The sequence below is a fragment of the Cinclus cinclus genome, chromosome 21 (assembly GCF_963662255.1).
Source record: "Cinclus cinclus chromosome 21, bCinCin1.1, whole genome shotgun sequence".
Taxonomy (NCBI): domain Eukaryota; kingdom Metazoa; phylum Chordata; class Aves; order Passeriformes; family Cinclidae; genus Cinclus; species Cinclus cinclus.
In genome coordinates, this window is record NC_085066.1 from 8,559,508 (window position 1) to 8,586,010 (window position 26,503).

General features: G+C 44.5%; 1 protein-coding gene across 2 annotated transcripts in view; it reads right to left on the reverse strand.

The window, feature by feature from the left end:
* AGAP1 (ArfGAP with GTPase domain, ankyrin repeat and PH domain 1) overlaps positions 1 to 26,503 on the reverse strand; it is a 299,706-nt gene that overhangs the window by 107,267 nt on the left and 165,936 nt on the right. For both annotated transcript variants that reach the window (XM_062506694.1, XM_062506693.1), the window contains exon 10: positions 9,256 to 9,360. In XM_062506694.1, the coding sequence (XP_062362678.1) occupies positions 9,256 to 9,360 (105 nt within the window). The remainder of the gene's footprint in view (positions 1 to 9,255; positions 9,361 to 26,503) is intronic.

Here is a 26,503-nt window from a genome sequence, read left to right on the forward strand (position 1 = left end):
GAAGCGCAATGGAGGGTTTGATCAGATTAGAACAGATGAGGGTCTTGCTGTCATCTGGAATATGCTGTGTTAAAGAGAAGACAGCAAGCTGGATTTTGATATGCAAATGGTACAGGGATAACTCCCCAAGATGTTAGTTGTAGAAAATGCTGATCCGAGAAAAAAGGGGAAAAAACCCTTTAACAAGGCATGAGGGTAATTCAAAGCCAAGTACTTTTAAACAGCACTTAACAAGTCCCTAGAGCCCACTCAACAGTGGGCCACCCCAGACGTGCCATCTTCTGCCCCTCAACAGCTTGAAAAAGTAGTAATTGCGAATCCATTTGCATTTTTCTTCTCAACTTGTCCGTGTTCATCATTCAGCAAGGCAGGGGAAAAAAATAATAAAAAAAATTAAAGCCAGCAGCAAAGCAGAGGGACCCCTCCCCAAACATGCGGCGCAGGGGAGACACGGGCACCCTGATCCCCCACGCTCACACCTCCTCGTCGCTTGTTTTTTACATTTCGCTCCTAATTATGTTGCATCTATTGCCATACACTTAATTAGCTGCATTAATGTGATTTCTTTTCACATAGTCAAGCAATTAAGAGCTATGATTGAGTTTCATTCAATTAGCCTCAACAAACATGCTAATTGATGTCCCAGATGCAAATGAGGTGCAGTGAGAGAAACCTGCTAGCAATTGAGAGTTGTGGTGGGGGGACGCGGGGCTCGCAGCTCGCTGGCAGCAGCACGGTTTAACACGACTCCGCTCCTCCCAGGGCAGGGGGGACACCAGCCACCAGTGCCTCTGCTGTCCCAAAGAGATCCCTACAGGAATCACAGGACCGAACGCAATCGGCGCCATCTCCGATTCCGGCGGGAGCCAGAGCGCGGTGGAGCGTCGCGCTGATCCCAGGATCCGAGGGCTACCCAAGGTCCCCGTCCCGGCTCCGAGCTGCAGGGACACCACGCAGGTGATGGCCTGCAGTCAGCACTAACTGGCAGCTCCATCTTAGTCAGAGCGGGGCGAAGCTGCCTCCGCATCCATCAATCCGCAGTCCCCCAGAACGCGCTCCCCGCGTCGATTCTCATCCCTTTTCGTCCCCGGGTTACCGCTCCGCTACTGCGCCACCGAGGTGTTAATTTGACTACTCAAGGCCATTGACCATTATCTACAGGACTAAATAAACTGTTAAAATATCAGGGAAAAATAAAAAAAGCTGCATTGACTGAAGATGACACCAAATACTACTTGACAGCGCCACAAAATGAATTGCCTTGAGTAAGAAAGGAACGATGCGCCGTGACACAGAATAATGTAAAGTAAGATTACTGCATTTCAGCCCTTAATACAGCAGCTCTATGTTTACAACAGCACAAATTCATTTAACAATTAACTGAGCCTTTCAGACTTACATGCCTTTCAGACATGCAAATTGAGCAAACGGGGTATGATGGCGTTTTCTAAACAGACCTACCAAAAAGTGACACCGCCGTTTTGGGGGCCTTCCCTGGACTGGGAATGCCAGCAGTTGTTGAACTTACAGCTGCACATCACTAAGATTTCTGACGGTCCTCACAGCTGGAGAAGACACTCCACCAAGGGCCACAAGCTGAACCCAGGCTATGTGGAGGCTCCAGCTTGATGCCTATGTCCAAGCTGGCCCTGAGTACTTGCAGGCATCCAGGGGCAGCCACAGCTTCTCTGGGCACCCTGTGCCAGGGCCTGCCCATCCTCACAGGGAACAATTCCTTCCCAATATCCCACCTGAATCCACTCTCCTTCAGTTTAAAGCCATTCCCCCTTGTCCTATGCATGGATGTGCTCTAGAGCCATCCTTAAGTTAAAGACATGGCTCAGATTATCAAAAACACAGATATAAAAAATGTTATGGAGTTTGAGGATTTTCAAATAATTCAGGAGTGGTGCACAGGGAGAAAGCCCTTCATTGGGGTTGTAGTTTTACACTGGGCAAAGGGGTTTCCAAGCTCACACTAAAACTACTCACATTGGGATAAGCCATGTGTCACAACACTAAAATGTGAAATAATATCTGCTCCTTCCTAAAGGTCTCCCCATGTTTCTTCCATCTGTCCCACTCCCACCCTTTTCCAGTGCACCACGTATGAAATGAGAGGCTTTGAGAGTGGTGACTTTCCAAGGCTATAATGGTACACAGGTATGAATATCACACTTTTTTCTTCCTTTTCAGCTATTCCAATCTCCCAAAAGCCTGTTTTTCCATCACTAGGAAAAAGTCCAGGCTAAGAATCGTCCCCAGATCTGTGCCTGGTTTCCACTGAGACATGATGAGCTTCTAATGTATCCCTGGAAGTGTCCATGGCCAGGTTGGATGGGGCTTTGAACAACCTGGGATAGTGGAAGATGTCCCTGCCCATGGGGGAGATGGAATTTACATGAGCTTCAAGGTCTCTTCCAACCAAACCATTCTGTGATTCTGTAAAAATCACCTTCATTTTGTGGCAGTTTTCCCCCATTGTTCAATCAGATGTAACACTCTTTAAGGCTCCACTTACTGAGGTTGAAATAGTGTTTCCTGATCTGAGGCATAATAAAAATTATTATGGAAAAGGAAGTTTATGGTTGCACCTCTGGATGACATTTTAAAGACTGTGTGCAGCATATTTTTTGAAAGACAATTCCAATTTTGTGAGCTGACCTATTGGACCCACAAAACCTATTGTTCACCCTCAGCAACAACCAAATCCTCTTCCCCCCAAACCAAGAGCAGCCCGGGAAATTGGATGGAGCCCTGACTTTTGTGCCTCTCTGTGGTAGTCAGACATTTTTATTGCAAAACGCCGTCTGGAAAAGATGCAAAACAAAATTGCTAAACTGCAGAAAGAAGAAAAGGAGCGGGCGGGGGGAGAAGAAGAAAAAAAACAAAAGGCCCCCTTCCCTTTGCTTATTGAGTTCAAAGGCATAACATGCAGCACCCTGCAGCAAATGGGAAGCTACACTAATTTTAAAGCCATAAAACGCTATAAAGTGCCCTGCGGGGCAGGACTACACTGGAGCTAGTTGCACCTAAATAAGCCATGGTTCATTTACTTCGCAGCTTAGCCTAATGTAATCATCAGCAGATTCCTAGCCTAGAGTTGTAACAGGCACGGAGCCGCTGCCGCCGAGGCGACACTCCCAGCCATGGAGGGGCTGCTGCCACATCGCTGTTGATTAGAAAATTTTTCAGTTTTGACAAGCCCTTAATGAACATAAATCGCTCCTTGATTGGTTTCCGTGTGGGGCCACAGGCACACCTGAGAAGAAACAACAACAACAAGAACAAAAAGTCTCCCCAACTCCTCGCCCTCACTGCTTTTCCCAGGAAGGGCCTGAGCCGTGGATGGACCGTTGGGATATGAGCCACGGTGGAATATATTCATCAAATGGTCCTGGGGAATTAGCTGTCCCCCCTCTCGCATATAAACATAGCCATTATATCATTCAGCTTCAGAATACATAGTTAATCTTAAGGAAAGCCATGAAATGTTATTTTATGAGGAGAACAGAGGAATGGGAACACAATCTGGAAAACACTGATCACCCTGAAGTGCTATGTCCTGACAAGAGGAAGGTCATCATGAATCTGTTTGCTTCATGTCGGGAATCAGAAACATTAAATTTCAGTAATAAAAAGCACTGGCTATATCTATACCATGGTGTTGATCAGCTTCATCAGTGTTGCAGGAGCAGGAGAGGAAGTCGGGGCGAGACTTGGAACACAACAGCAACAAAATGTTGGTCTTTTTGTAAATGGATTGCTTATCTGCATAAAATTTTAAGAAAACTCTTCCCCTTGCACTTCACTTCTCATTCTGCCTTTGTAACAAGAGCTGCTGTAAAAGACTAACCAGAGTTTTACCATCCTGAGTAATTTACGAAGCATTTATACCCACAGCAGTTAGCTCGGCTGGACAGGAAGCTCTAATTTTATAAACTCCTGTGATTAATTAATAGCTTGGCTTTTGCCTTTTAAATTGCCACTCATTCTGATCCTCAGAACTTTCCTTGACTTTCTCAAGAAGGAGCAAACAGATATGACACTGAAATGTGTGTTTGCTCCAGCCTGTGCAGCTCTGCCCAAGTACAACTGTGTTTGCCACACTACTGAGTGCTGACTACCTCGAGGGCACAGAAGCCTGGACAGATCCTTGTGGGTCCCTTCCCACTTCGGATATTCTGCAGTTCTATGATCTTCAGTTTTATATTTTTCTCCCAAATTTATCTTCACGCCATTACAATCTTTCAGATTAAGACAATAAAGAAGTTTTCCAGGAAGCTCAAAAGTGACTGAGTGATCTGTACAGCTACAGCACTTTATAAAAATCAGAAATTACAATCCTCATATTTAACTGTTCCTATCATTCATTTTCTTCTATGTTTTAGGCATGCTAGTGGATGCAATGGTAACTACAATAAAAGCTTATGCAAGTTTCAGATTTATCTTCATCAGCACTCAAACTGCAGGACTTGTTTTGATCACTGCTCTTTCTGGAGGGAGAGCTAAATCACTCATGAAAACAACACAGAATCCCAGAATGTTTTGTGTTGGAATGGACCTTAAAGTCCATCCTGTTCCATCCCCTGCCACAGACAGGGACCTTCCACTATCCCAAGTTGCTCCAAACCCTCTCCAACCTGGCCTTGAACACTTTCAGGGTCCTTTTGTCAGACCAAAGGCTGATTTCAGGATTAGCTGTTGATAGGAAATGCCAGTTAAAACGCCCTTTAGAGCCAGCCAATATCCACCTTTACACTCCTTCAGAGCAAAAACTGGGGGGGGGGGGGGGGGGGAAGGGGAATGGATATACACAATGGTATTTCAGAAATATATGAGCATTAATATTTCTATTAAAGCAACACAAACAACACACTTCAGAGCTATTGAACTGCCTGAGGTAACACAACCCTGGAAATAATCTGAGCTGCAACGATGGCTGTGGGGGATATTCCAAACGGGAAGGGGAGCGTGGTTCGCTCGGATGGAGCAGCACCAGGCTTTGGGTGCTGACTGACCACACAGGACACCACACTGCTCTCAAGGATGAGGGGAGATGGGATCCTGCATTTGCAAGCAGGCTTTCCGTTTCTGAATATTTTGGGGAAAATCACAAGAGCTGGTAACAAAAACTTCAGCTGCAGCTCTGAGAGAAACACTAGGACCTGAGAAAAGTGCATGGAGCTACAACACTTCCAGATACCAACACAGAGGACATCCTCAAAAGCCTCCTACTTCTCACCATCTGCTTTTTCTGGAGGAAATGGCTAAGCATGGAAAGCTCAAATGACACCTCAAGCCTTAAGGAATTTTCACAGTGTTTGTAAGGTCTTCCCAGACAGTGTGTCCATATAATGTATTGCTGAAGTTTTTGTGCCGAGTTTAGCCTAGTGTTGAATCTGACTCCTTACCAGGCTGAAATGTTGCCTTTAAAAAAAAAAAAACCATCCAATTTATTTGAGGATAGAACACTGCCAAAGCTCATGTGGGCTGCTCACCCAGTCAGCACTGTATTTAAGGGATTATCTGGAACCATGGCTACTGCCAGATGAATTGAGCAAAGCAGATGAATCCACACCCCCTCATGGAGATAAAGCCAGATGTCCCCCTGAATCAGATCACGTTTACAATCCCCAGGCCATCACACCAGACCAGTGAAGATGAAAGTTAAAGGTTGCAGCAAGCAAACACCAACCTTGCTGCACAGATAGATGGGGTTTGTGTACCAGATGTGTTCTAGATGGGCATTGCACCTCCCTTCTCACATATTTAAGAAGCTCTTCTTCCCCAATAAGGTGCCCCAGCACTGTGCTTTTATTTGAAATCAAATCTAGACCAAACTAAACATAAAAAGGGAAAACTGCCCTTACCAAAAAAGAGCTGTTCTTAGCCTCCCCCCCCCCCCCCCCCCTTTTCTTCTATTCATAAATGAGGCGCAATGCTGAAGATACACGAGCAGAGAATGGACATCCACAGCTAAAGCTTTGTCATGCGCTGACCTGTGGCTTGCTGGCAACCCTGTGGCAGGCAGCCAGTGGTGAGCCATCATCAGCTATTCATCAGGAGAAGGCACAGATAAAGCAGTGCTGCCCAGCAGGTATCCTGGTGAATGCATTCCAGGAGCCCCCTTGCAGGGCATCCCACCATTAAAAAGCCAGGAGATGCCTCAACAAATTCCCCCAGGGCCTTTGGGGAGGCGGACACGGAATTTGCCAGCCAGAATTTTAGTGATCCACACCATGGCTCTGCTCCAGAAGCCCAAGATAAATAGGGAGCTCTAGTGAACTTTGAAGCCTGCAGGTCAAAGTTCTCTCTCATTATCCCCAACCATTTTCTATTGGCAGAGCTTCTTGGCCTCCCAAGGGACGGGAAGGTTTGAGGCTCTTGAAAAAACCTGACATGACCAAGTCAGGAAACAGTAGGGTGCTTATGTACATATATTTTTCTTCCCCCATTTTCCTCTCCCCCCACTTTCTTGAAAAGAAAGGAGAGGGATTTCTCTATTGTGTCGAACATCAACCTGGTGGCATCAGGAGTCACTCGTGTAGCTGGCACAATGCCGTGCTCATTTCAGCACGCTGCCCTGCCAAACAGGCCTGACCCTCCCAGGGACACCTCCTCTGCAAGAAAGGGCCTCACTTGATTTTTCCCTCCCCACCACAAAACCTTTCATTCTGTAGGCAATGCTTTCAAGGAGCATGTCAGGGCTGGATTCTGCAATACCTATTTTCTACATTAAATCCACTGCTTTGTGCCTGAGTCGCCATCGAATACAGCTGGCAGAGATAACTGATCCACCTGTGGCCAAACCTTGAGCAATATTTAACACAATGCTCACTATCAGCCACTCAACACTGTAACTGGTCCTTCCAACACAAGATGTTAGGCTCTGACTTAAACCACAGGCTGGACAGACCAAATGATCTCCTAAATTTCCTTTTCCTGCCACCACTAGAGGCCAGCCCACCTTTCACTGCAATTAAAAATTCACTCCAGAATTAAAAGGGCAACATTTTGATTAACAAAAATGATTTGCACATTTGAAACAATCCAAATCTGATTAGACCCAGACTTTACACAAGGAAGCTTAGGAAACTGACTTTAGATGGCTAACAAAAGCTCTTTTCTTCACTGCTGCTCAATGGGAAACCAGGCAGAAATAAGGCCCTGATTTTTCAAAATAATGCAAGAAATTATCCCAGACAGCAATGCAAGCACAGCATTAAAAATTCATCACTTTGTTGTGAAAAAAAGGAACTAAAAATTACTGACAAAGAACAGCAAAACCAAACCAGAAACACAGTATCAGAGCTCTGTTTGGGGGAAGGCCCTCTCACCTGGCAATCCCCAAGAAGAAATAGTGACATTCCAGCCAACAAAGTTTAGTACAAAGTGTACTGGGAGTGTGACTGACTGGAAATATCTGTGCTTCTCTCACAAACCCCTCTGATCCATGCAAGGAGCAAATGGTGACACCAAGCCCAGCACCTTCTTCTTGGGGTGGGGGGCAGAGGGAAACAATTACAGGCTAGTAATTACTTCGTCTTTAAATGGATTCTCTCTAATCTCTGGTGGATTTACCTCTAATCTCAAAGTAATTATGTGTAACCTCTATGGATTCTTACTCTGGGGACTACACTGCAGCTCCAGGGGAGCCTGCAGAGGAGAAGTTTTTCCATTGTCTGCCAGTGCAATGAAAAAGTCACACGTGCATGGCCTTGCTAGGAACAATAGAGCCTTTTCCAGCAGCCAGGAAGGGGCCAGGGCACACACAGCAGCCTCCTCCTTGCTTGATGAACAGCATAATCTAAGGCAAGCTCAGGTGGCAGCTCCATGGGGGCACGCAGCACCTATGCTCCCCTTCTGGGAGCAATACCAGTACACAAATTTGGGTATTTCAGGGCTACCTCACAGCAGAAAAAGTGACAAAGTTGGACAGAAATATGTGAACTACATCACACAAAGGAGCAGTGAAAACCCTGCCCCAGAACACAGGGGCTGAGGGACAAGGTTTCTGATGGGAAGCAGCAATGCCTTGAAGCTACTTGTCATCTAATTTACCATGTAATTTTTAAGAGACATGGACATCACATCAGAAACCAGAGCAAAGCATCATTATGTCAGGACCTGAGACTATAAAATCTTGTGTCAAGGCAGAGAAGAAGTGCCAATATTCCACAGACAGGGAACAGCAAGTGGGGACAAGCACAGCATCAGTGTGGCCAGATTTGGATGTGGCACGTGGGGATGTGGTTTTGTGCTGGGTAGAGCTGGGCACAGCTGGGCTTGATGATCTTAGAATGCTTTCCAACCTTAATGATTCTAGGGTTCCATGCTCATCAGAAACCACCCATCTAAAGCAGAAGCTTCCTGCCAGTTCCAGGTGCTGGTCTGTAAGCCCCAGAATTAACAGAAAATGCATCAAAACCTTAATCTTTCACTCCTTAATGTAAAAGTGCCCAGGAGCTCAAGATGCCACCAACAGGTTTAGAAACAACTGGCCTTAAAAACATTACAAGTGGCAACCCTCTGATCTGCATATATGGGATGATGATAAAATATAAGATCAGATATTATACAGAACCACCCACCTACACATATATATAAAATATATATTATTTAACTTTGGTGAGAGTCATATCATGATTTCTGCAGTAGGCTAGTCCTGAGGGGATCTCTGTGCTCCTTCCACCCCCAGATCCATACCAGGAAATTAATTGTGCTATGCACTCTGAGGGACAGACAACATCCTTGGAACAGGGATAGATGCCTCAACATGGAAAAGTTGTATGGAATATATATGTATATTATATATATATATATATATATATATATATATATATATATATATGTATATTTTAATGGCTATGCCATTTCCAAAAAGCTGCTTAGAATTACTCCTGAATACATTACAAGCCCTGCACACTGGCAAAGAAAGACCTCTGCTCATTCTTTACTACCTCTAGGAAACTTCTTGTAAAACACTTGTTTTTTAGCCTCGGGATCAACAGCAAGTCCATAGAAGAATCAGGATATAAAGGCCTAAACAGTTCCAGCAGCCTCTTGGGATGCAAGGAAGCCCCAGTCCCAGTGGATTCAGAGGAACTGGAGTACATTCAGACTTGCAGCAGGTGATGACTGAGAGGGAGGGGAATGAAGAGAGAGGAAAAAGCTGTGCCACTGCAGTGGTGCCACCAACGCCATGCCTGACTCTGCTTTGCAGTGAGCATTCTGAGAGCAGGCAGTACTCACGTGCAGACTGGGATGGTAGGTCAGCACACCGTTGTCACACAGTGTCACGTATTTCTTCTTCCACTCCTTGTTCAGGGATTTGCCACTCCGCTTCAGCAGCATCCCCTGGTGGGGGGAGAGAGACAGACAAAAGGTGAAACACCCTCCAGACAACACACATCTGCCTATGACACAGACAGAGATTGCATTTTCAGATAGGTTTCTCCTGCAAGTTACAATCTTCACTCTGCCTCTCCCACAATGCACATTCCCTCTACTGGCTTTGACCAATGGGTAGAAAACTCCCCTTTTTCAGTGAATTTCATGCCTTTGGAAAGCATATTTTAGTGTGACCCACATGGATTCCTAGCTGATGAAGACACCATGTTCTGCATTTCTTTATCCTCTAAAATAAATTTACAGCCCCAGGTTGAGGGAGGATCCTGCTGTGTGGCCTCCCTGCAGCATGCTCCTGGGAACTCTCTGCCTACAGAAGAGCACATATCTGTGTTCTCATTCCCTCTGCACAAAGGTGACACCATCACAGAAACCCTTCTTGGCTACTCATTCCAGAAAAGCAAAGAAACGAAAGAAACCCCAATCCCAGGCAAGAGTAGCAAAACAAAGCCAGAGCAAATACCAAGTGTTTCAAGTAAATCCTGGATAATTTAATGACAGAGGTGTGACTGGAGAGGAAAGGAGCTGGGCAAAGTGAACACCTTTCCACCATATTCAGGGATGAATGCCAACAATCTCAGAATCCCAAAATGGTTCAGGTTGGAAGGGACATTAAAATGCATCCAGTTCCAACCCCCAGGCATGGACAAGGACACCTTCCACTAGACCAGGTTGCTCCAAGCCCTGTCCAACCTGGCCTTGAACACTTCCAAGGATGGGGCAGCCGTAACTTCTCATCAAGAGCAAAGATTAAAAGTCGTCATTGTGTTCCAACAGAAAAACAGACAGGAACTGCTACTGTACATTGACTTGTTCTCAGCTGCAAAACAGAAATTCACTCTGAAAAATAAAACACCACATGCTGTAGAACGCTCAAGGTAGTAAATGAAGAATGCACTTCCTTAGGGAATTTTAATTCCAAAGCTAAGCCAGAAGGAAGCTTCTAATGGATCCAGACAGTATTATGGTTGTGCAAAGTCTTGCTGGAATGTCCAGAGATGCTATGGTCAGTACCTACCACAGGGACACAATGGTGTCACAGATCAAGCTCTCATCAAAGTGGACACATATCCATTTCAATAAATCACAACCAGGAATTCACCCAACACAAACTTCAGTTCTCTAATCCCTATAAAACCAGTTTTTCCCTTCTCACTGGACAAGGCAATTAAAATAAATGGAAAACAGAACATAAAGATGCCCTACCAAGCACAGTGCTTCCAACTCCCATTGAGTTGTTCCACTATTTGTTTTCCCATTAAACCTGCAGCTTTATGAAGTGATCCCTCTGCAGACCCTATCCAAAGCCAGGAGGGGACATGGGTCAGTTCTACTCAAGTAGAAGTCCTGCTCCTGGCCACACAGCTGGAACAGAACTTCAGAGAACCGTTCCCAAATTCAATGCACTCCATGGATGGGACTGTGAAGAAAAGCTCATGCTGGACACCTGAATAGCACAGTGATCCAAACTCCCAACTTTCTGTCTGTCTGGGGGTCACATGTTTGAATTTTTTTGTGCTGCTCCTTACTAGAACTCAAACTTTTTCAAGGAGAACGGGGCTTCTGAAACGCCTCCTCACAAAAGCTCCTGCTCATCCCAATTACTGCCTGCCAGCGCTTGGAGACGTTGTTTTCTTCTATCAAAAAATGAAAGCTTATTTCTGCCTTTGACTCTCCTGTTTGTCTATAGGAGGTGATCTGTCTCTTCACCTTTCCCATCTTTCATACCTCACCTGCAGCACAGTGCTGGTGTTTAGGGGGACCCAATTCTAGTTAGTGCTGTGCCATGGGGATCAAAAATTGCTGTTTCCCAGCGCTGGTTTGTTCTTCAGACCTTCTAATGGGGAAAAAGCAGTAAGGATCACAATGCTTATTTTTTTTTCCTCTGCCCTCTTTTTTTTTTCAAGTTTTGAAGCCAGTAAAATGTGTATATTTCATAACTATTTAATTGTTCCTTTGCTATACAAAAAACATTTCATTACTTACATAATTTTCAATGCATGCCAATTATAATCTCAATAAAGGGTAAAAATCTACCACGCTCATGATTTTTGCTGCTCTAAGTTTTGCTACTATCTAAGTATGAATTACAATATTCTAGTTTTGGATCTAAATGAAGAAAATAATTCCAAATGAGGTTTTACGATGTTTTTAAAGCAGAACTCTGTGCTTTGATGTAAAAAAAAAAAAAACAAAAACCAACCTACCCAGCTCAGAACTGAATATGGGTGATGGACCTATTTATGCCTAGCTAACAAACTAGACTTCCCAATCCATTTTCTTCAGGCATTCCTTTGGCAAACAGAATCATTTTCACATTATGTGATAATTAAAAGTATCTTCAAGTACCTGGAGAAGAAACTGCTCTGAATACAAGGAGCTAACTTAAAGTGCTATAAAGCAAAGCAGCCCATATAAACCACAGTTTTTATCCCCAAGGCCACCACTTTTGTGGTAATTTTATAGAATGTTCTGGAGAAATGGTCTTAGAATCAGAGTTTAGATCAGTTATAAACACAATTTAATGTTAGCTACACTTAAAAGAAATAAATGGCCCACATATGACAGGAAATGTTATTTAACGGAAAAAAAAAGAAAAAAAAGCCCCTTGCTTAAGTCACATTATGGCTGCATTTAAGTCACATCAGATCCTGTGCTGAGGAAATGAGATCCAGGGGTTCCTGCTGACCCCTGGTACCTCCAAGGCAATTCAGAGGCAGCTTTGGCACATCCCCAGTCACTGCCAAACAGGTCTCTACGTATACGCACAGCACACTGGAAAACTCCCACTGAGCCCCAAAGCTATGCAGTAAGAGCCTAAGTCAATCTTCTATTCCAAATACCAATTTTTTTGTCTAAATAACCCCTGTCTCAAATAATTAATTGGACTATGCCGTTTTCCATAATTTGTATGAAATCTTTAACTTCTTACAGCCCTCCACGGGCAGTTGGGTGCAGCTGACCCAAAGCCTCCAGACTCAACACCAAGAATTTAACACCTCTGATTTCCACACAAACCCAGGAGAACTTCACACCTCAAATTGCTTTTTTTCTTTCTTTTACCACCTTTCCTCCAAAACTGCAACTCCATGTTTAAGGGAGGAATGGTGAGTCCTCCAGCTTGGGGTTTTAAGGAGCTGGAGGAAAAAGGCTCCAAGTGGAGTGCATGGAGCTCAGTCCCTGGGTTTTGCTGAAGGATCCACAGAGCAAATGGAGCCGGCTCTCCATCAGTAATGTGTGTGCTACATCTACTCCCAGGAGGTCATTGCAAGCCAAAAGCAATGTTAAGTGTACAAGCTTTAAATAACTTACAAAGTTAATGTAATGAATGCAAGTGTGATCTGAAATCCATCACTCAGTGGCTTGCTGTAGCCTCAAGCTGTGATAAAACACCACTCATAAATTTATATTAAAACTCTGTTCGATAGCAATTATTTACCAACAAAGATTTATTGATTGCATTTGCTGTTAGGGACTGGGGCCCTAACTGAGTCAATCAGCTTAGGCTGCTGAGCTCCAGGGCACCTGGGGAAGTTACAGACTGCCAGCAGGCTCTGCAATCCCAACATTACCGTGGGAGCAGGAGCAGCTAATGAAAAGCCGCCAGCCTCGGATTGATTGGAGCTAAGGTGGAAAAAACCCAACACACCCAGCACTGGTCAAGGGATCAGGACATGTAATACACCCAGCTCATCTCAATACTCAGCAACCAGCAAAATCTGGCTGCTCTGGATGCCTTCTATGAGCTCCAGACCATGCCTACTTAAATAACGATTCAGTGGCCAAACAGTCATGGATTTGTTCTATAGAAATATTTTAGGTTTTAAACAGCAAATTATCAGCATTTCAAAAAGTGACCACTTGAAGTTGCTTAATGCTGCACTGAAGATGCTGGCTGGTGAGAAGCCTTAAAATGGTCTTTGAAGTCAGCAGAGCCAAGATTAAACTTCTGGAAAAGGAAGTATGGTACCTACAAAGCAGGGGTTGGAACTGGATGAACTTCAGGCTCCCATCCAATCCAAACCATTCCATGATTCCACTTTGGTTTCTATCTTCTTTCAGAAATTTACCCCACTGCCTGGCTGAAGTGCAAACTTCCGCCAGCCTTTTGTTTCTTCCCCTCCCTAATTTTTAGCCGAGCCCATACTGTTTCCCTGGTGCTGTTCTGACAGAATGAAACAGGTAATCTCACACTTCATCAGTAACAACATAAATTCCTAATTTTCCACTCAGGTCTGTAGTTCCCACAGCCACGATTAGCAGCTAGCACTGCTAGGAATTTTCTGCAGGTCCTTTGCATCCTGTTCAGAAAAGAAAAACCCTCAGTCATGAAAAATCTCCTCCCTCAAAGGAGGCAGCCACTCAGTCAGGATCACAAACTAATTGTTACATACAAATTCTGGTCAATAAAACACCCACTTCCTTGGAATCTATTAACCTGCAGGACAAATGCTGGTGAAACCCCCAGGATTCAACGACCAGCCAACTCTGCACAGTCTGTCCAACAGCACTGCCGTCATCTGACAATAAAGAAGAGATTAATTCTTCAGTGATGTTTTTTGCTTCCAGAAGATTTAGTTGTAACTGGTTTCTGGTGTTGAAGTCCATTCTTCCAGCATACTGCAGCCACCAGCTCAAACTGTTTCTCCTCCAAACAATACCTGCATGCCAAAGGAAGCTTTTGGTAATGACTGAATCACTGATCCACCGAGAGTCAGAGTATCCCAGAATGGTTTGGGGTGGAAAGGACCTTAAAGCTCATCTCATTCCATCCCCTGTCATGGGCAGGGACACCTTCCATTAGACCAGGCTATTCTCTCTTTAAACCTAAAATCCCCTAGGGAATGAACTGTTGAAGATTCCCAAGGTATTGGGAATCCTTCCATAAAAACTTAACTTGTTTTCTCAGTTTCCCAGACTCAAGTCTTTTTTTTTCCCCAGGAATTCAATGGAATGCTGCTTAGTCTCCTGGGCAATGAGACATGGAGCTGGTTTAAGTTTTTACACTTGGAAATCTGTAGCAACTTCCATCTCCCTTCTGATACCTAAAGGGAACTTACAAAAAAAAAGAGGGAGAGGGACTTTGGATAAGGGCCTGGAGGGACAGGACTGCAGGAATGGATTCACACTGCCACAGGGAAATTGGGATAGATGGGATATTGGGAAGAAATTCTTCCCTGGGAGGCTGGGGAGGCCCTGGCAAAGGGTGACCAGAGAAACTGGGGCTGCCCCTGGATCCCTGGAATTGCCCAAGGCCAGGCTGGAGAGGGCTTGGAGCAACCTGGGATAGTGGAAGGTGTCCCTGCCCATGGCAGGGGGTGGAATGGGATGGGCTTTAAGGTCCCTTCCAACACAGTTTTTGGGATTCTATGACCTCTTACAGTAGCAACTGGGGACCAACTGAACCACAAAAAAAGTACAATAGCCTTGAGTGGCTCTGAAGAGTTCTGAAAACAGGAGAGCTCAAATATTCTCCAACTTCAGTATCTAACAATAACATTGCAAAAAAAAAGTATGTTCTTACTACAGTTGTGCACATGAAAAAACCTCTCCCACCTCCCTTAAAAACTGCCACAGCAGCAGCAGCAGTTTCGTGACAAAGATGCTCCCACATTGCAGAAACCATTCAAATTTATGTTCTGCGCCTTTACAAGAAATGAAATCAGAACATTGCACCCAGTTCTCTTCTAACATTCCCTAAACACGAGGCAATGACTGTGCAGCAGGTAATTACTTCATGAATGCTTACCTAATTCTGGGGCTGATCAGCCATGATTTCCATTTGAAGACAAAGAACAGAGAGGATCTAACACCTGACTTGGAGAGCAGAAGATAATGGCTCTGCTTAAACTTGAAGGACAATCAACCTGGAACTCGTTATTTGCCAAGCTCTCTGCACACAAACTACTAAAGAAAATTAGAAAGATGTACTGAAAAAAACCCCAGTGCTGATTAAGCAACTCTTACAGTTCATCACAGCACTAGTGATGAAGATTGCCACCTCCAGCAAAGGACAGCCACCAAATTCCTGCAAGGAACAGCAGCACTAAGGACAAACTTCATGGGAAGAACAAACTTAGTGTTCGCTGTTCGCGTCTTTATTTTTAATCCCAGAATGGTTGAAAGGGAGCTTAAAGACCATAGCATTCCACTCCCTGCCATGAGCAGGGAGACCCCTCCACTATCCCAGGTTGCTCCAAGACCCATCCAACCTGGCCTTGATTACTGCCTGCTCCAATAGTTCAGCCTCTGAATCTTGCCAACACAGATGACGTGCAAGCTCCTCCAACTCTTCTTGAGTGCTCCTTCACTTGGCAGCTTTGGGACAGGGGCACTCTTTCCTTAGCCCTACTTAATGACTGTTTCTAAAACGAGACCTTATGAAGTCAGAAGCACATTGCAAACCCTACAGTTACAGCCACCACACGTCCTTCCTGTGGAGCTGAACATTCGGGTGTGTTACAAAGTGCAATCAGGTATTTAGGGACTGGCACATCTTTCACTCTAACCCCAGTTTACCTCTCTGAACAGGACACAGCCTTGAGAAAAATCACATTATTTTTCTGCCTTGCAGTAGCTTCTACCTCTGTTGCCTTCCAAGACTTGTTCTGCTTACTCTGGACTACTAAAAAAATAGGAAAAGAAAGAATCCCAGCCCTTAATAATCTTCAGTAGCTGGTTTATTAACCCCTTGGCACTGGCAGCTGTGGTTTCCCCGACACCAGTGAAATGCACTTCGATGCTAATCATTACCTTGGGCAAAGGGAAAACAGCGCTGGGAAGCAGATCTGGTGCGAGCAAACACAACTGTGGGAAAGGCTCCGAGAGAGGGAACCTTCGGGAATGGCCGAAGAAGGGTCAGGCATGAAAAGAAAGCCACAAAACACTGACTTCTCTCAAGAAACAAACAGTGCTGGCTGGGTGATGGAAAATAAGGAATCCTCCTGCAGGCATTAACACTCCTAGGCAGAGGATCTGCTTTTCCTTACAGGAGCGCTCCGCTCCCTGATGCCTGAAATTCTCTTTATCATATTTTATATAAAGTAGGGATTTGGCTGGGGAAGTGGAGAAAAGCCATGAAAAGCTTAAAACCCAATTTTAACTTTCTCTCCCGACAGTATAGTGTTTCCATAGAAACATCAGGAAGACCACTTAAGAGCAGCTTTTTTTTTTTGTAGCCATGTTTGGCACCATACCCCTCCCCTGGACAACCTATTATTTCACAAATGGATGCTTTCTGCAGCCCGTTCTGTGCAGGCTCCGATGGAGGGGGGAAAGAAAAAGAACCCTGGATCTTTAACCAGTTCCCTTGTGGTCCCCTCCCTTTTTTGTTGGTAATATTTCTGTCATTCTGCCGGGGCTATATGGTACAAAGGGTTACACTTTAATTGAGCTGTCAGCATCTCCAACAATCCTATAAAACTCCGATTATGCACGGCGGGGTTAGTGACACACTTGTTATTGTGGATGCCCTATTTGCTAAACCCGGGCTCCCCCCCCCACAGGTCACCTCACCCAGGCGACCTTCCTGTCATTAGCCTCGTCTATTCCTACCTCACCGCTGTGAAAATCACACAAGGAAAGGCTTCAAAGCCCTTGCCAGGACTGAATTCGACCAGGAGCTAATCACCCACAAATCCAGCTCAAATGGCAATAATTGGCTAAACTGCTCACCTCTCCAGAGCTCAGCAGTAATTTGGGATAATAAAGAAAAGAATTATTCAGCTAACTGCCCTGAAATGTATGCTTTGTGACCGACACACTTCACATTTTAATAATGATGGACACAAAATCCAATTTAATACAGCATCGGCTGAATAACAAACCCAAGAATGCTGGCAGGAAAAAAAAAAAAGAAAAAAGTGTGTGTGCGTGTGTTCCTTTTTTTCCCTTAAACTGTGTTCCATGATATTGTACAGAAAGGATTCACACTTCATGTCAGGAAATTTTGGGACCAAAAAGGCCTTCAACAACCAACCTCAGAAACTCTGGTCCATAATTGGATTTTAAAATTTATTTTGGTTTTTTTAATCAAAAGGAGTGTCCTCCTTGAAAAATAAATTTTGCTGAACAGTTATACCTCTGGTCCTCAAACTTTTGTAGGGGTAGGAGAATAAATATCCTTTTTAAAAAAATCTGCAGTAGAAGGTCACCTACTTCATAATTCTAATTAACAATATTTCCCGACTGCACCATTTTTCTACTTTTACACCTTGCCCTCTAGTCAAGGACCATCAGCATCAATGACCCCATCAGAGAAGGGTCTGCCAGGAGACACTGAACTGGTTCAACACTGCAAAGATCACTGAATTCCAGAATGGTTTGAGTTGGAAGGGACCTTAAACCTCATCTTGTGCCTGCCATGGGCAGTGACACCTTCCACCAAGACCAGGGTGGGTGATCAGAGCCCATCAGGATGCTCCAGCACTCTTCCATCCACACTTCCCTATCCTCCAGTCTCTCATAAGATCAAGAGAAAAGAAGGAAAATAAAATGAAATAGGCATTCCTGGTGATGTTCCTGAGATGTCCAGCTCACTCAGAGGAATGGGAATGAAGGTGATCATGGTTCTTAAGAGATGCACTTCATGTACGTTGGGCACTGTCCTCTCATCACTATAGCAGAAAAGAAATCAGGAACCTAATGAGGATTAGAACCCTAAAGGGTTCTGTTTCCTAGAGCTCATGAACTCGTGTTTCACATTCGCAGAAAAAGCTGCAAAAAATGTAAATTCCATCTCTAACCTTAAGGAAATACTTTAAGAAATGTAGAACATGCCAAGACACACAGGACAACTGAATCGAGAGACAGCTACAACCCCATCCCTTTGCTACCTGCTCAATATGTGAGCAGTCATGGAGCTAAGCAGCTTACAAAAAAAGGTGATTTATCTACTGGTGCAGCAGAGACACATCTTTTTAAATAACCCTTTTCACAACATACACAACTGTCTGCTCTTTCTTCTTAATGAATAAATCCGTACTTTAGCATCTGAAAACAAAATTGTTTTGGCTTCAGCTGGGAATACATAAAAATGTGCAGCTAATTCACTCAAAAACCTTCCAGCCTTGGCCAAGGACCATGACTTGGGGTCACACTGGGAGAAGACCCCTGACAGGGTATAAAATTTTGCTCAAAAGCCACTCCCTACACCACCTCAGCTTGTTGGGGTGTCTGCAGGGTCAGGATTTGAACTGAATTATCCTCATGGGTCCCTTCCAGCTCAGAATAATCTGTGATTTGTTGATTCTTTTACACCAAAGCATCTCCCCAACTCCAACACCTCCCTGAACCCAGGGAAAACCTATCCAAGGCCACTTGACAGGATTTAAGGGTACAACCTAACGACAGCTTTCAAGTACAGGTTTTCACCTTGTGTTCTTAAATTCTTACTGCTGTCAGAAGCAGAATTCACCGATTTTTACTACAGTAGTTGTTATAGAAATTAGTGCTAACAAAGCATGAGACATTGCTAGTGCCAGACATCTGAAAAATTTGAGAAATTATAAATCAATGCTTTTGACAAGGTTACTATTAGGATTCCTCAAGTAACAACCTGAGACCCAAACCCCAGAATCTGCTTATTGTTATTTAATATTCTTCTTCTGAGAAGAAAAGGTTGGTTTTGTCCTGGCTTGCCTTGCTTTATATACAGCACTCCTCCTCTCCCCCACTCCCTGAGCTTAGCATTAATCAGGGCAATTTCAAAATAAAGGATTCTGCATATTGTGTCAGCAAGTTAAAAATTGTAATACTGCTTTAATGTTAAAATCACTCCAGATACAATACTTCCTGTGTAGTATATTTCATGGCTCATTTGTTTCAACAGATATTAAGCTTCAGTCAACAATTAACTACTGACACCTTTTTTATTTATTTTTTTAAACCAAGAAGATTTAGCAGAAAAGCTAAAAGCATAGCTTAGATTTATTAGATGGATGCTAATTTGATGTCACCAGTTTATTTCATTTCTATCAACTATCCATTCTTGTGAATGATAGGGTCACTCAACCCACATTTCAGCTAAATTGAAATCCAGATATGAGCACATCTTTCAGCCCAAAAATTGCTGCAAAAGTGCACCAGTTTAAAAGACCATTTGAACTGTTAATTGTTTATCACTTACCATATGAGATCATTCCCAAACACAGCCATTACTGTGAATGTTTAAATGGAGTTTTGGATTCAGCACTTCTTGTTTTCTGCAAGGAACTCACTGGCACTGCCTTCAGCCTGGCTTTGCCTGCAGTTTCATGGTGCTACCCCCAGGACAGATCCCAACCATTCCAATTCCTGAATCAAAAAGCATTTCTATGGTGACAACAGCAAAATCAAGACTGCCACCAGAAGGCTTTATTCTACCTCTCTCTGCCCAATCCCCATCAGAGAGATGCAGAATCCAGGAATGCTCTGGGCTGGAAGGGACCTTAAACACCATCTACTTCCAACCCTTCCAGGAGATCTAAACCCGAGCCATATTTTGCACTTCGTGAGGCATTTCATCCATCAGAAGCCTCGAGAATCAGGAGGCAGATGACATTTTTGGATCACTGGCTTGTACCCAAGTGATGTCAGGAACACAATGTGACAACAGCCAGGGAGGTCTGGCCCCCAAGCCCAGAGCAGTACAATTAATAAGATGTTTTAATGAAGGTAGCAGTGACTAAATCCTCCTGGAAGTATCTATTGCTAGAAAAAGCTGAGATATAATGCAGTGGCAAACTGCATTGTGATATACCACAAAGAGTGAAAGACCATGTTGCACTCTGATCATTCCTGGAAGGATATCTGGGAGATGTTTCTGGAAGAACTTTTCCCCTGATTTCCCACATTTTTCCCTGCAAAGCCTGGATTTCTTCATGTGTGATCTGTAAGGCAGAATACAGACTGCCCTGGGAATTTAATGCACTGGTCACTCAGCTTTTCAATGTTTCAGAATACTCAGCAATGACAGCAGACATGGCAGAGGCTGTTATTATGTGTTATCTGTTTAAAATTTATTCCTCTATTTATTAAGACTTATTAAAAGGAGTCACAGAAGCCCAGATGGTTCAGGCTGGAAGGGAGCGTAAAGCTCATCCAGTCCCACTCCTGCCATGGCAGGGACACCTTCCACTGTCCCAGGCTGCTCCAAGCCCCAGTGTCCAACCTGGCCTGGGACACTTTCAGGGATCCAGGGGCAGCCGCAGTTTCTCTGGGCAACCTGTGCCAGGGCCTGCCCACCCCTCCTTCAACAATTCCTTCCCAATATCCCATCCATCCCTGCCCTCCTTCAGCACTAAGTCAATCCGTAAGTTGTTAGAGCAAAAACTCCAAAGATGTTTCCACAAACAAAGATATTTGTCCCTTGTCAGAACCATGTAAAGATACACACTTCATTTTCATTTTAAGAGTGGTCTCTCACACATGTTGATCCCTCAGTTTTAACCTCATTAATATTTCAGAGGGAGAGACAACAAGAACAGAAGCTGCTCCAGAGGCTACAATTGTTTCATGAGAGAGTATCCCAGATCCAAGTGGCTTGCAGGCAACACAGAAGAACACCATGTTCAAAAAAGGTAATTTATAAAGCTCATTTATGGATTTCTCTGTACAGTTACTTGGCTGTAGACTAGGCAAACACCAAAATGTTGGAGACAATCTCCCTCAAAACCCCCCCAGTATACTCCGTTATTTATTATGTGATCAGCTGTGGACAAGACAAAACACTAATTTTTAACCACCTTTCCCAACTTCCTATAGATAAAGAACGTGTTTGTAAAGACCAAAAAAAAATATATATTTTATATATATATATATATATATATATATATATATAAAAATAAATGCAAGGTACCCAGAGTGCGGCTAATGGGATTTGACGCTGGCTTTAATTTTAATGAAGAAAGTTGCCAGTAGCAACAAAACTGTCAGCAGCAGCCAAGCACCATTAATAAAGACCCAGACAACATTAGTGGCACGGCAACAGTACAAAAGGTTCCCCCTGGTTCATGCTGTGCTAAATTGGCTGCCCAATTTTTCTTAAGTGTCCATACTATTTAGAAGACAATTTATTAATTTTTGTCATCCATTGTCACTTGACAGGCCATCATTTTGCATCCCGAATTTGAGATGAAAACTAATTGAAAAGACTGGCAGTATTTATGAGGGGTATTATTTGTCAATTACGGCTGCTGATGATCCCAGGTCCTACCAACTTTAACACCGCGCACTTGGGTGTTGTAACCTGGACCTTTTTTTTGGTCGTTTCCATGTTAGCTCTAGGAGAGTGACAAAAAGCAATGATAAAATCAACTCGGCAAACTCGTTAAGGAAGAGGGGCCCATCAATCCCTGCTCTGAAATCACTGGAGTGGGGGGGAAAAAAAGCACTGGCATGGCTCAGGGAATCACAGCTTTCCAGGACATCTTCCAGGGGAAAAGCCCAATATCTTTGTTGCCTACAAGCAGGACAAATTTTCAAATATGTCATAATTGAAATTAACTCTGCAAATTTACCCAGGCTGCCTGAAAGGAAAGCTTTTACTCTCTTCTCACTGCCCTTAAACTTCTTCTCTGCAAGTCTGAACACCTGAAAAGCCCTCAAATTCCTAAATGCAGGAGTCACAGAATCACGGAATATTCTGAGCTGGAAGGGACCCACAAGGATCACTGAGTCCAGCTCTTTCATTCCAACTTTATTTGCACTGATAACTCTTGCCCAGCCTTTCAGAAACGTTCTCCTACTTCCCATTTTCACAGACTTCAAACAATGGTACAGAACATCCCAGGAAAATCCCAGTGCTAAACAGCAAAGAAAATGAAGTTACACCACCCATCTCAAGCCTTTTCTGCTTCTACCACGTGTGGTGGAGCCCAGGGTGAAGCAGCTGTGCCCTGCAGCCCACAGGAGTCCATAGTGGGACTGAGATCTACCTGAATCCCAAAGAACATCCCCCACCAGAGCAGGGAGATGCCCAAAGGAAACTCTGGGCCCGTGCTGGAGCAGGGTCCTGGCAGGATGTGTGGCCCCATGGATGTGTGGCTCCTCCCATGAGAGAGGAGCCCACAGTGACTCCTGAAAGACTGACCCCATGGATAAAGGAACCCACACTGGAGCAGTTCCTGAAGGACTGACCCCATGGATAAAGGAACCCACACCGGAGCAGTTCCTGAAGGACTGACCCCATGGATAAAGGAACCCACACTGGATCAGTTCCTGAAGGACTGACCCCATGGATAAAGGAACCCACACTGGAGCAGTTCCTGAAGGACTGACCCCATGGATAAAGGGACCCACACCGGAGCAGTTCCTGAAGGACTGACCCCATGGATAAAGGAACCCACACTGGAGCAGTTCCTGAAGGACTGACCCCATGGATAAAGGGACCCACACTGGAGCAGTTCCTGAAGGACTGACCCCATGGATAAAGGAACCCACACAGGAGCAGTTCCTGAAGGACTGACCCCATGGATAAAGGGACCCACACCGGAGCAGTTCCTGAAGGACTGACCCCATGGATAAAGGGACCCACACAGGAGCAGTTCCTGAAGGACTGACCCCATGGATAAAGGGACCCACACCGGAGCAGTTCCTGAAGGACTGACCCCATGGATAAAGGGACCCACACCGGAGCAGTTCCTGAAGGACTGACCCCATGGATAAAGGGACCCACACCGGAGCAGTTCCTGAAGGACTGACCCCATGGATAAAGGGACCCACACAGGAGCAGTTCCTGAAGGACTGACCCCATGGATAAAGGGACCCACACCGGAGCAGTTCCTGAAGGACTGACCCCATGGATAAAGGGACCCACACCGGAGCAGTTCCTGAAGGACTGACCCCATGGATAAAGGGACCCACACCGGAGCAGTTCCTGAAGGACTGACCCCATGGATAAAGGGACCCACACCGGAGCAGTTCCTGAAGGACTGACCCCATGGATAAAGGGACCCACACCGGAGCAGTTCCTGAAGGACTGACCCCATGGATAAAGGGACCCACACCGGAGCAGTTCCTGAAGGACTGACCCCATGGATAAAGGGACCCACACCGGAGCAGTTCCTGAAGGACTGACCCCATGGATAAAGGGACCCACACCAGAGCAGTTCCTGAAGGACTGACCCCATGGATAAAGGGACCCACACAGGAGCAGTTCCTGAAGGACTGAATCTCTGGGAAAAGGACCAGATGGTGAAGGATCTCTCCCTACCCTTATCCCAATCCATTGGCCTATTTCCTATGTTTTGAAAGGTTTCAAAATAGTATTTATCTCTTTCCTCCTTAATTTTCTATTTATCATCAGTAAATCTTAGGGTTGATTTAAATATGGATATTCCTTAACTAGTCCTACAACATACTCCACTTGCTTCTGAAGATCTGAACACCTGAAGATCACACCTAAAACCTGATTTAATCATTCCTTTATGTACAAAGCACGTAATTTCCTTTACCAAAAGCAACTGAAAAGCCTGAAACTGAGTTCATTTACTATGCAAAGTTTTCACTAACACCTATAGCAAAATGGGCATTAAGAAAAAAAAAGGTGCATTTTCAAAAGAAAAACTTGAAACTAAACTACATTAACATGTATTTATTAGTCTCTATAGAAATGATAGTTTTTTATATCTCTATTTGCAGTATACTGTTGATTAAACAAAAAATCCAGTGACAACTGAACAAGAAGAATTTTCTTCTACCATAAAACCAAACATGTAAACACAAGACCAACCCAGCTGAATCCATCCTGTTAATCCATACATGTTTTTTCAGAAGACACTGCCAGCTTTGCTTTAAAAAAACATTGTTCAGGGATAGAATTGCCCCATCTCTTACATTTCAGAGTCAAATTCAGAGCAAAAGTTTTTTCCCTCTACTGTTTCCTAGAATTAAAAATAATGTGCATTTAGTTACCCTTCTGCATGAGGTAACACCATCCAAGGTTGATGTTCATTTGCAAAATAAATCCTCAACCTGGAAAACTTTTTGGCGTGGTTCCTACATCAGGGATTATAATTATGTTCTTTCCTTCCACTGTATTCATGCTTGATTTCTCTCACTTACAGAGCACACAGCTGAGTGTCTCTTTGGGGGATGAGAAGGCTCTTTGCTCCCTCTGGTTCACTTCCAGTGGCAAGATGCAAACCCAAAACTCTGAGGAGCTTCACATCCCCTTGGAACAACCTCCAAAGGTGGAGATTTTGCAGCCCCTTTAGGTATTTGCTCCAATATTTGAACCTGGTGGGAAATAACACATTTCTGCATCTTCAACTGGAATTTCTCCCGTCTCCAAACGTGTCACAGACTCACTTCCTCCACTGTTCCTATCAATTAGCAGTGAGGTACACAAGAATTTGCTTTCCTGGGATGAGGTGCACATCCTGCACAACTGAGGGGCTTCACAAACTACAACCACCACAACTCAGCAGCTGCAGGGCTCTATGACTCACTAGGACAGCCAAGGTCTTACTCCAAACTGGAACAGCTTCAATCTGCCATCAGCAATGTCTTTTATGCAGTTACACTGTGCCATCTTAAATGGAGCTTAACTCATATGTTACTAATTCAACTTCCAGGAAGATCCCTGAAAGGCTAGGTGTACACACGGAACCTTGAATCCTGAAAGAATTGTAGTTAAACTAAAACTGCTGCTGAAATGCCAAAGAGGACAATTTTACCAGTCTATTAAAGTGACCACAGAAGAATAATGCTTTATGTATTTTCAAAAAGAATCAAGCCTTTCTTGCACTGAGAGACTTGAGTTGCATTTCCTAGCGCTGACACTCAGATTAAGGGGAACCAGTGCTCATTCGAAGCCTGGAGTCGATACTGCAAGATGCAGGAGTCTTCATCTCCAACTGAAAACCTCTAGATGAAGGGAAAACATACAGACTTGCTCCTGAATCTTGTTCTCCTCTGGCAGGTAAAGCTGTCTACAGACCCAGCCCAGAGCCACGAGCCTACTGTAAACACAGCAAGAAAGCTGCTCTCCCCCATGCATCCATGAAAGGAGGATAAATTTAACATCCTAGTTCCCTTCATCTGCCTCGATGGGAGGCTCGACACCTTTTACAATCCTGATGCTTTTAAGATACATGGCTCAAGTTTCTCCCCTACTGCAAGCAAACAGCTCAACCCACAACATAAGGGTGATAAGAAAAAAAGAAAAGAAAATAGAGCAAAATCTCATTTATTTTCCCGGTATTGTTGAGGCGAATTGCACGGCAGAAGAAATTAAGGATCCTTTGTCAGCATCCCAACTTTCCGGAGAAATGCCCCGTTTCTTTGACTAAATCCACCTTTTTAACCTCTTTGTTGCAGAGTGTCAGTGGCGGATCAGCGGTGGGCAGGGTGACGAGCGCACAGAAGCCAAGGGAGCTATCGGGACTCCGATCTGGAGCTCACCTACACGTTAACTCCTACTGCTAATTCATCATCCAGCCACGACAGCCGGCCTGATTGGGATCCTGGCAGGACAATACCGGCCCGGCTGACCACCAAAGCCCAGCCCAAGGGAGGAGGGGCGGATGGGCAGGCATGGAGAAGGCCTGAGATAAGTGCTGGCTGTCAGCGCAAGGACAAAGAAGGGCAGGCCCTGGGGAGAGAAAGGAGATAAAAAAAACCCTCGACAACTGCTTTATCTGATGAGGGTTATGGCTAATTAATTATAAACTCAATTACCTAACCCTTACTTCAGCAGTCTCTATTCATTAAGAGATAAAACCTGACTGACTGCTAACTTTCCCTTGCACACCCTCACACACAGCACAGCGGCTTCTGGTTTGCACACTTTGCTGCACAATTTCTTAAAAAAGAGCTCCAGAAGCCTTCGTCCCTGTCAACTCTGTGCTGGTGGGATGGAAGATTTCTCCTTTCTTTCCCCCCTGCCACCCAACGCACCCTCTGTGGCGCCATGGGAGGGCCAGGCCTCCATGCTGTGCATTGGCATTTAAAAGCAAACCCCCCAGCATTAAACAATGGGCATTAGGGACATCAAAGCTCCCTTTCCACAGCCAACTCCTGCCTCCCCGGGCTTCTGATCTGCTTCACATTTCCAACTCAGCTTTTAATTTTGGGTGCTAAAAGTTTGGTGGTGCAGCTCAGCAGCATCAAC